The following is a 12,023-nucleotide window of genomic DNA, read 5'->3' as shown; positions in this document are numbered from 1 at the left end:
TCTTTCAATCCTACCTGCTGTTACACCACACAAATTTTCAAGCATATTGCGAGTTCCATCCGCTACTTTAACCTTGTGACCCGAGACACATTTTTGACCCTCGCTGTCATAGTGAGGGTCAATTTTGAGGAAGAAATTCAAATTCACTGTTAATCTTGTAAATATAGGGGATCAAGCTTTAATTAATTTACAATTAAAGCTTCACACCAGGTATCCCAAATACAAACCAATTTAATGTGAAAGTTTCTCAAACTGAATTCAAGAAGATAATTATAGACACATGATTAACTATGAAAGACCCAGATTAAGATCACTCTTTATGTATAAAATCATATTTAAGCACATCAAAAAATTTCTTAAAATTTATTTCTTGGATAAAGATATCACAAAGAAACTTAATATACAATGTACATCATGACTTGCAAATTTACAAGATGAAAATCAGTATACATTGCTAACATAACACATGCTATGTAAAATAAGCTATTTCGTCTTCTGCATGTTTATCTACTTGGAATGATGACAGAGTAACATCTCCCTGAAATGATTTATGGGCTCGAACATGTATATGATCTCCTTCACCAATGTGAACCTGAACAGAAAACATTCAAATTTTTTGTATTTAGATATATACTTTTTATTTTGTGTGGATAACTATAATGAAATAGCATTTTAATTATCTCCCAAAGTGGATCATTCATTTAACCCTCTTCTGTTTTCCAATGCATATTTGCAAACATTTTATGATCTTACTTTTAAATGCCTTGTTGGCAGGAAGTTATTGTTTGAAACAAGTACCTTATACCTGATAAACCACAGTGTATTTCTTAACTTCAAGAAAGCTTAATCATTTCCATTAAATGAGGTGAAAAATTCACCAGCTGAAGACAATGTTAGGCATGAATGCTTATCTGGAAAAAAAAATCAACTTTTGATTAACAGTAGTTATCCTAGGCTCATGTCAAGGTATCAAATTAAGCATACTGTGAATATTAAAGATATTTAACCCTGACTGAAGATTTGTCAAATAGGATATAATGCCTTTTTTTTTTTAATGTGAATCCCACCAATAAAATAAAGACAGCCTATAGTACATAGGGGTAGATAATCCTGAAACCAAACATGGAACTTGAAAAAGTTCTGTTTTATTCAATGTTCCAAAGTTTATAAGTAGAGTAGTAGTTGGCACCAAGTGATGAAATTCATCTCACCTAAAGATACTGCACAGAACATTCATTCCCACGGGAATTCAAATCCACAGCCTGCTTGTTGGTGAGCAGATGTGCAGACCTACCACACTAACAAAAATCTGTTTATTCTACTTTATACATATATAATTAATTGGTTGTATGATGAGGTATGTGAAACATTGGTAGACTGACAACCAGGTGCTACTGCTAAATGTAGGTAAAGTAGAATCTACTAGGGCATTTGCCATTTATTTTAAAGTTCTTGGTTTGTGTTATAAAGTGATGCCATGTGATGTGCATTGTTCTTTGCAAATATTCCACAGTTTAAAAAAAAAATAGTCTGTACATCAAGTTCTACTTTAAACTGAAGAAAACTAATATAAAAAATCTTATATATTAAAAGTTGCTTTTATTTTATAGAGGAAACAAGAGAATTCAAACACTGTTCAATTTCCAACATCTGTTGATGTCAAATGTTGGAGACATCAACAAAAACTTATTTTATTTAATCAGCTGAGAAAATTAATTTGGAACATGCAAGACTGCAGCATAATCTATATCTCATTTACTGAATGAGAAGAATCCCTTCATTGTATGCATGACATTCAGAGGTCATCATCACAAATGAAATGAGTTGACATGCCTGACACTACAGCCTGCATTATCTGTACTTATATGAGAATAAAATGTTCAACTCTGAGCTACAAGCTCAATTTTTTTTGATATTCATACACATTATGAAACTTCTAAAAACAGTTGGAGAAATAATCTACTAACTCTTAGCAAAACTATTTACTTTATGCCCGAAGAAAAATGATGTACCAACAACATGGAAGAAGGCTACCCTAATTCTGATACATAAAAAAGGTGAGATAGAAGACTTGATGATCTGATCTGACCTATCAGTGGTCTACAAAGTGTTTACAAAAGTTTTAGCTAATAGACTTTGTGCAACTCTGAACCTAGCACAACCAAATGAACAGGCTTTCAAAGGGGCTTTAGTACAATGGACTATATTCAAATTGTACAGCAGATTATTGAACGGTGTAATGAATATCAATTACCACTATGTCTTGGTTTTATTGACTATGAGAAAGCCTTTGATTCACTTAAAACTCGTGCAATACTTAAAGCATTACGAAACCAACAAGAAGCCCTACATCAGAACCATCAAATCAGCATACACCAATACCACAGCAGCAATTCATTTCGATGGAAACATCTCTACTGTGGGAATACAGAAAGATAAGACAGGGTGACACAATATCTCCAAAATTATTCACAGCATGCCAAGAAGAAATATTCAAACTTCTTGATTGGGAAGGGAAAGGTCTGAAGATAAATGGAAGATATTTAAGACATTTATGCTTTGCAGATGACAGTTATCTTTACTTCAACTGCACATGAATTACAGACTCGTATCCATAAGCTTCAAATTGCTAGCAGGCCTAAAGAAGACCCTAGTTATGTCCAACCAGAAATAACAAAAATCAATAATGAGGAAATTAAGCAAGTAGATCATTACATATACTTAGGACAACAGCTATCGATGGAACAAAATATCATGGATGAAATTAAAAGGCGTGCAATGCTTGGGTGGAAAGCATTTGGAAAATTACATTCAATATTCAAAAGCCAACTGCCATTATGCCTGAAGAGAAAGGTTTATAACCAGTGTATTCTTCCTATACTGACATATGGCTGTGAAACATGGATACAATGCAAAGGAAATTCAAAAATTAAGAACAACACAATTTAGTATGGAAAGAAGTATGCTTGGTATCACAAAAGGAATACATGGATAAGAAATCAAACCAAAATTTCTGACATCATAGGAAAAGTGAAACATCTGAAGTGGCAATGGGCTGGGCATATTGCCTGAAGACACGATCAGCGATGGACAAAAGAAGTACTGGACTGGATTCCACGAGAGGAAAAACAACCACAACGCCAACCTAATTCACAGTGGATTGACGATATCATCGGATTTGCAGGAGTGACATGGAAAAGGAAAGCCATGGACAGAGAGTGTTGGAGTAATCTTGGAAAAGCCTTCATCCAGCAGTGGATCAATAATGGCTGATGATGCATTATGAATTCATTTTTCCAAAATTCAAACTAAGAATCAACATTTCTATTCAGATGTTTGCAGCACCAGAGATTAGTTTCTTCATCATAAGCATTCTCATGCAGCAATTTCTAAGCAAAAATGGCAGCACAGGTTGTTCTGTACTTCTAATAATTAACCTCCCACAGCTGTCACTTTATCTACAATTCAATATTTTCTTGATATTAACATCATTGCATACTTCAATATGCAGGACTTTGCAACTGCCAACAATCTGGGAATAGAAAGTAAATGCTATTATCTTAGATAATTAAAAAAGAATACATGTTTAGAAATTAAAAATGGAAACTCAAACTTATGTGAAACACATGTAAATTTAATATACGTAATACATTTAATACATGTAAATTTAATATACGTAATACATTTAATACATGTAAAATTTTTGCCTAAGTATCATACGCATCTTCAGTATGCTATCAATAGAACTCCAAATAAAATGCAATCAAAGAATTAATATTTAAAATTATAAGTAAGACAGTAGACAGTCAGTAAATTCCCAATTAAAAAAATAAATAAAAATTTTAAATAATCAGGAATTTACATAAGATTGCTACCTTCTATCTCACAGGCTGCCTGAGGTAATTATCCCTAAGTAGTTGCATAAATTCAATTTCCTTCCACCTGTGTGTTTTCCTCCTTCCTTCCAATCTATGTTCCCATAGCTGAAGTCCCCTGTAATAACTACTTGTTCTCCACTTATTGAACTTATTTGATAATGCAATACCAGCCACATCATCCTCTCTTCTAGTCTATAGCAATGTACTGTATGTTTTGTGTGTTGGCTTCTATCTCACACCAGATGGTCTCCAGCAGAGTTCTTACTTTTTTGGCTTCAGTTCATCAACTGTCATCAACAATACTTTTCGCTCTATCTGCTCTGAAAATACTATATCCCTCACATTCTTTCCCACACAGCTTCTTCTGTCAGCTAGAGTGGAATGGTTAATATGAAGCATAACTTGTGTGCCCCAGGCACAAGTTACGCTTCATATTAACCATTCCACTCTAGTTTGTTACAAACAGTAGCTAAGGCATTGTTTTTTTCATTCTTGCACTCACTTGCCTCATTGGTATCTGCACATACACTCAACCCCCCCCCCCCCCCCCATGGCTCTAATTTCCTTGATTTTGCACCTCCAATCTACTTAATTCAAAAACACGTTTTTGAGACTGAACACAAATCCATTCAAGCAACTCTCCCCCTGCCCCCAACTTTATATATAAGTCCTTTCGTCCTTGAACTCATTCCACATCTACAAATTGCATAATTTCTTCATACCCTAAGCCTTGACTCATTCATAATCGAGATGCTCCTCATAGCTAGTCTGTTGCCATGGCCCTCTACTGCACCATGGCAACAGACTAGCTATCTTTACTCTCTCACTCTTCTCTTTTGCTACTTTCAGTAACTCTTTCATGTCCTATCTCTCATACTATACTTGTTTCCCCTTCAAATCATTTGTTCCTACTAATCAGATGAGACTACCATTCATTAAAGATATTGCATAATTCACTCAGCATGTATATTCTGGAAAAGAAAGTTGTACAGAAATGACTGAAAGCAAAGTCATGGGAATCTCTCTCTCTGACCACTTACTTTGTGTGCATCTAGAAGTTTATATAGCAATCCCATATATGAGAAGTGAAACCTATAGCACTCAGTGATATGTGTGGAATACAGATGATAGCTGAGAAAGAATTTATTAGCATTTTTCTTCAAGACCGGAGACTGCAATTCTTGTGGAGTTGTCTGCTACTACCATTGAATCTAGTCTATGGCTGTGTTATAGATGATATATTTACCATATATTCTGAGTTAGAACTTGTTAACTTCAGAAAATAAGCATCTCAGGATCCGGTTTTACAATTTAGATATATATATTTGTTGAGATACTTTGATGACACACGAACAGGATAATAATTTAAGCTTTGGAGTTTATTGCAACGTCATCTTTAACACGTCATATTATTATGAGATACCTCCAAGGAGGCAAAGGACTCATTGTAGGAAGGCCCTCTACTGCACTACACACACACATCTGTTTCCTTTACGTAATTCTCTAGCTATAGAACAACACTACTGCCATCAGCACACAATGTCATCTACAACCCACAATTTTTTTTTTTCTTTTGTTTGTAAATTGCATATGTTCTCCTGGCTGATTTGCCTATATGTGGGATGAAAAACCTGAGTTTATGGAAGAAAAAAAACCTGCTACTTTCATATGAGATCAGCAAACTGACCTTCACAGTTGAAAAAGTCCATATAAAGATTTCTCTTGTCATGACAACAATTGAATTTAGATCTTTTCCAATCAAATGATTTGGTGTTCTTCCAAATGCACCTGCACTACAGAGGCACTCTTATATCCATTCTTCTCAAAAGCTTGAGGTAATCAAGATCTTCGTAGAGGTACTGTAAATATGTTTTTTTGTTGGCTATGACAGCTGTTTAAATTCTGTTGACTGCAAGTGGTATTAAATTTATACACTGAAAAACTAAAGCATACAAGTTTTCATCCTAGATGTATATCTTGCAAATGATAATCGTCTCTGATCATTTCAAAAAAATCTTACAGCTATAATAAATGAGTCTTCACATTTGTAAATATCAAAAAAAAAATGCATTTAAACTTATTAAACAGTGAAAATTAAAAAAATAAATAAAGTATTATGCAGGATTAACTGCAACATGCATTTTATAAAACTTTAAAGAAAGAAACACTTTACATAAATGGGTCCAATTGAAGGTTGCTGCTTAAATAAAAGAAAAATTAAATTAAAAAAAAATACTTCTAAATAAAAAAATGCTTGTAATAAAAGTTTATGGAAACTTTTTTTTTCTTTTGGAACATTTGTTATCTTTATGCAGCTGGGAAGAAATGAAAAACCCTTTATTCCTAGTTTAATGATTTCCTGAGAACTATCAAAAAAAAAAATTTTAAGTTCTCATATCCAGATTATCTTTTCAAGAAATTCATCTTTATCAGTGTCACAACCATTAAAATAGTTAATCTTAACTATTTTAATGAATCATAGTAAAAATTCTTTACTATTGTTTCATAGTAAAATTTCTGAAGGCAAGTTCAAAAGCATAGAAAGTTATAATCATAGAAGAACCAACATCTTCGCTTCTGCTCGCCTTTTATCTTTATGAAAAATTATACATCTCTCTCTCTCTCTTTATATATATATATACAGGGTGTTCGGGATAAATTTGACAGTTTCGTAAGGAAAAAGAAAATCTTTGTATCTATTAAATTTAATGAATTGACAAAAAAACATTACAGGCAGAGTTAATTACAATACTATCAACAAGATTTACTCAAAATAACCACCATTAGCATCGATCACAGCTTCAATTCTGCTTCGGAACCTCGAACAAGCTGATGCTACAGTCTCCCTGGGAAGGGCCGCAAAAACTGTTTTAATTTTATCCATTAACTGGGCTTTTGTATTACTGGAAGTGCGATTGGTGTCTTTTTCAACTGCGCCCCATACAAAATAATCCATGGGGTTAAGGTCTGGGGAGTTTGGAGGCCAAACATTTGGACTGGTGAAGTCGTAGAAATTTTCAGACAACCATTTTTGACTTTTCCCAGAGGTGTGGCAAGGGGCCGAATCCTGCTGCCATACATACGGCCTACCATTGGATACCCTTGTTATCCAGGGCTTGACTACAGTTAGCAACTCCACGAACAAAGCCCGAATTCCAATGCCAGGGTTCTTCAACACCTGTTCCTGCAGATTTGCGAGGAATTCTGCTGTACGAACGCAATCAGATCTTCTGCTAGGGATCTTTCTTCTTGCTACATCCTCGTAGTCACCATTGCAAGTCTCTAGTTCATGCCTGATTGTTTTTACTGTATTCAGGGAGCATTGGGCAGCAGTCGTAATATCCTTATTTTGATGGCGGGCACGAATCATCATGATACAAGTTATTCTCTTCCATGATTCAGGTGGGTTCCAGCTATCCATCCTTTCTGACATCTTGTATGTGAATGAAGAAGGGTCCAAACTTTTAAATGAAGAGAAGTGTGTGTTAATACATGTAACTTACGGAAAAATATAATTAATTATAAATATGTCAAATTTATCCCGAACACCCTGTATGTGTATATATATATATATATACAGGGTGTTCGGGATAAATTTGACAGTTTCATAAGGAAAAAGAAAATCTTCTTTGTATCTATTAAATTTAATGAATTGACAAAAAAACATTACAGGCAGAGTTAATTACAATACTATCAACAAGATTTACTCAAAATAACCACCATTAGCATCGATCACAGCTTCAATTCTGCTTAGGAACCTCGAACAAGCTGATGCTACAGTCTCCCTGGGAAGGGCCGCAAAAACTGTTTTAATTTTATCCATTAACTGGGCTTTTGTATTACTGGAAGTGCGATTGGTGTCTTTTTCAACTGCGCCCCATACAAAATAATCCATGGGGTTAAGGTCTGGGGAGTTTGGAGGCCAAACATTTGGACTGGTGAAGTCGTAGAAATTTTCAGACAACCATTTTTGACTTTTCCCAGAGGTGTGGCAAGGGGCCGAATCCTGCTGCCATACATACGGCCTACCATTGCCTACCCTTGTTATCCAGGGCTTGACTACAGTTAGCAACTCCACGAACAAAGCCCGAATTCCAATGCCAGGGTTCTTCAACACCTGTTCCTGCAGATTTGCGAGGAATTCTACTGTACGAACGCAATCAGATCGTCTGCTAGGGATCTTTCTTCTTGCTACATCCTCGTAGTCACCATTGCAAGTCTCTAGTTCATGCCTGATTGTTTTTACTGTATTCAGGGAGCATTGGGCAGCAGTCGTAATATCCTTATTTTGATGGCGGGCACGAATCATCATGATACAAGTTATTCTCTTCCATGATTCAGGTGGGTTCCAGCTATCCATCCTTTCTGACATCTTGTATGTGAATGAAGAAGGGTCCAAACTTTTAAATGAAGAGAAGTGTGTGTTAATACATGTAACTTACGGAAAAATATAATTAATTATAAATATGTCAAATTTATCCCGAACACCCTGTACATATATATATAAAAGACTTATTATAAAAGGAATAATCCTTAGAAACTCAACTACTGTATATTTTTTTAGTGTTTTTTTTTTATATTGAGAGATTTCAAATATCCACAATCAAGTTCAAAAATTTCCTTTCTCCAATAGCTGATATCAACTGTTTAGTTATGATTGCAACTAGGATACCTTTTAAACATTTCTCTTTCTATATGAAAGACTTCAGCTTATTCTTAGTTGAGACTTAGATTGAACAATTCGTCAGAGGCAATGACAATTCTCTTGCAAATTCACGTAGTATAGTATGCCCCATGCTTTTGAGATCTCCACTTGGAAACTTGCCAAGAATAGTCGATTCATGCTGAAGGGGGAGTAAGAAATGAAGGACGTACGAATTGGTTGCCAACACGCGAAATCACGTGCTTTATAGGTACATTTTTCCAACTGTTATACACGCAACATAGTGAACTACAATGATCATAAAACAGACATTAATTTTCTGATGTGTAATAATAAAAACTCATCCCACAATAAGGATTGATTACCCTATTATCGGAATGGATTCTCCTATTTATGGCATGCGCAGAAGTGTTGAAGGATCTTTAATCGGTGAGCGAACTATACATGAGCTGATATGCCATCCATTCCCACTGCTGTGTTCACATTCATATTTTTTAATATGCTGAATACCTCCTGTTCATCTACCTCAATGTTAATATGCATCTCTGTAATATCAGCAGCTATAAAATCACCACCTGGATGATACACCTTTGCAAAATGATCACTCAGCAACTTAACTATTTCTTTTAGTTCAATTACCTTGCTACTGTGCCACATTGTTTAAAGTCATTCTACCATAGTCATTTTTCCTCTTACTTGCTACATAACAGAAAAAACTCTTTTGGGTTGACTTTGGCCTTCCTTACTAATCATCGTTCTTGCTTGCACTTTGTACGGCTCATGAGTATGCTGATCACTTTTTTCTTTATATTTCCTCCATAATGTTTTCTTTCTTTGCAGCTCTTGCTTTATATCCCTACTCATCCACTTAATTCCAACTTGATTTATCCTCCTGACCTTAGGTGTGCAGTCTGATACCACTACCCTCAAGCAATCTCTGACCACTTGCCATGTCACTAGTGATATTCTTTCCTTGTAGCTTCTCAAGCCATGGCACTGTTCCAAGATAACTCCTGAGTCTTTCATAATCACCAGCCTTATAGTTGAATATAAACCCCTTCTTGACAGAGAACTCCACGTGTTTGGCAACTTACTAAAACAAGACCACATGTTCACTCTTCCCAATTGGAGGCAGAGTGTCTACCTTGGCTATGGATACATCTTCTGATGCTATTATCAGATCCAACACCCTCAAACTCCTTGTCCCCTCTATAACATGTTGTTTCATGTAATTATCCTTTAGCAACTATAAATCCCACTTCCATCTATTCTCTCTTTTCCTCCTTCCAATCAACATCTCCATAGTTAAAGTCTCCCATAATAATTGTTCGGCCTACATTCATTGTGCTGATTTGCTGATACATGGCATCCATATCTTCCTGTGGACTTCCCTGGTCTATAGTAGCATCCAACAACATATTTTGCCTCTATCTGTTGGTCGATTAGTAGAGCCTCTGCTACTAATGGCTCGCAAAAAGTTAAGCAGGTTTGAGTGCGGTTAGTAGTTAGAAGGGATCAGCCCTCAAATGAACCATCTCTCAGACCTAATATCCTCTTTAACTTCTAATTTTGTTGGTTGTAATTCTGCAGCTATCATCAGCAATACCCCACCCCTTGTCCTGTTCCTTCTATCCTCCCTGAAAATACAATACCCTTTACGTTCTATCCTTGCAACTATATCATTTTCAGTCAACCATGTCTCAGCGATGCCTATAATTTTTGGGCAAGCTGAGCTTACCAATGCCAAAAACTCCTCACCCTTATTCCTGATACTTCTTGCATTTGTGTACATGCATTTCAATGTCTCTTTGTACCCATAGTTACCCTTGTGTAATGTCATTACCAATCCATTTAAACTGGAGACCTGTTGAAATCTTGTTTGCCATTGCATAATCATTACTCTACCCATGCTCATTTATCACAGGGGCGGCCAGACACATGCTAGATTTCATCCTCCCTAATATCTCTAGTTTCTCTCATTGTGCACTACCACACTCTCACTAAACACTACTTTCTCCAAACATCTAACTCCAAAACCATTCAAATGCAGTCCATCAGGCATATAGAAGTCTTTCGTCCATCAAACTCACTATATACATCAATAAAACTGAACACCATTCCTCCTGCACAATCTTTTCATTGATTCATTAGCAATCATGGATCTTCTTCTTCTCAGTTATGTCCTATCATACTGAGGCAGCACACTCACAATCTTTACTTTCTTGCTCTTCATTTTTGCTTCCACTAACAACACTTTCATATCTTCTCTCACTGCATATTTCTCACCTTTCAGATCATTTGTGCTAGTTTTCTCCAATCTTCTGCATACTCACAGCATCACTAACATCCTTTCTTTGCATCTGGAAAACATGCTTTCATCACGTTCTCATAAGTACCTAACCTAACCTCTTATCATCGAATCCCCATACAATACTGGGTGAAAAGAATCCTCTTCGCCCAGTCTATTGCAATTTATTCTTTTCCCATTCACTCTTTCTTTCATGCTCCATCCTTCCTTACCACTCACAGTCATATCTGTAGTCGTTTAAACTCTCATTTTGTTCCGTGAAAGAGTCCACATAAGCATCCAATTTCTTTCCGCACTAGCATCTCATCATCCACATTACTTTCAACCACTTCCTTCAAACTCTCAGCCATATTTTGTGCAATATCACTCACCACTTCTGCTACTGCATTCTCCATGACACTTCGACAATCTTGCTTTATATCCTTATCAGTCACTTCATTCTTTCGTGACTGGTATTTCTTATATTCATTAACAAAAATTTCTGACAAAATATTTTCTCCATTCTCACTGTTGTGCCACAAACCATTCACTTTTGGTGATGAATACATCAAACACACAATATATTGAACTAAATCCTCCCACACGTTGATACTGGCCAACATCGATGTCTTATTGCCATTTTTCTGGTGCATATCAGTGCATATTGATGGGACTGAACTGCAGGAAACCAATGAGGCCATGGACTTGGGTGCGATTGTGGACAGAAGTTAAAGTTTAGAGGACATACTGCAAGGGTAACCAAAACATTTGTTTTGTTTCAAATAAATCAAACAATATGAACAAATCAGAAATGACATCATGGATGAGATCAATAAACAACAACTCAAATGGTTTGGACAACTTCAAAGAATGACTTCCATTTGAATACCGAACCTTGTGTTTTACCTGTCCATTCGACACAAGGTTGAATAGACAGGTAAAAGGAAGCAGACCAAGAACATGGTTCCAGTTGCTAAGGGATAGATCACAATTACCTAGCTAGAGAATGATGACCAAGTTAGCAAAAGACAGAGCTAAAGGGAGAAGATTCTTACACAGAGGACTCGACCTGTATGCGCACGGATGAGAAAGAAAGAAGAACCAAAACGGTACATCAGATTACGTTATTGTTGAAGAACACACTAACAAGCAAGGATAGAAAGGTTATTGTTCCTCTATATAAGGCCACATCTGG

General features: G+C 35.9%; 1 protein-coding gene across 2 annotated transcripts in view; it reads right to left on the bottom strand.

The window, feature by feature from the left end:
- Positions 1-348: 348 nt before the first annotated feature.
- The window catches only part of LOC150096154 (cystatin-B-like), a 35,639-nt gene continuing 23,964 nt past the window's right edge, over positions 349-12,023 (bottom strand). The window contains exon 3 of one of the 2 annotated variants that reach the window (XM_090409665.1): positions 349-592. In XM_090409665.1, the coding sequence (XP_090265791.1) occupies positions 470-592 (123 nt within the window). In that variant the 3' untranslated portion in view covers positions 349-469. The other variant, XM_090409666.1, reaches the window with a different exon arrangement.

Source organism: Typopeltis vanoorti, chromosome 19 (genome assembly GCF_054136105.1).
Source record: "Typopeltis vanoorti isolate ZY-2024b chromosome 19, IOZ_Tvanoo_1.0, whole genome shotgun sequence".
Taxonomy (NCBI): domain Eukaryota; kingdom Metazoa; phylum Arthropoda; class Arachnida; order Uropygi; family Thelyphonidae; genus Typopeltis; species Typopeltis vanoorti.
This window is presented reverse-complemented; position numbering and strand designations above follow the sequence as displayed.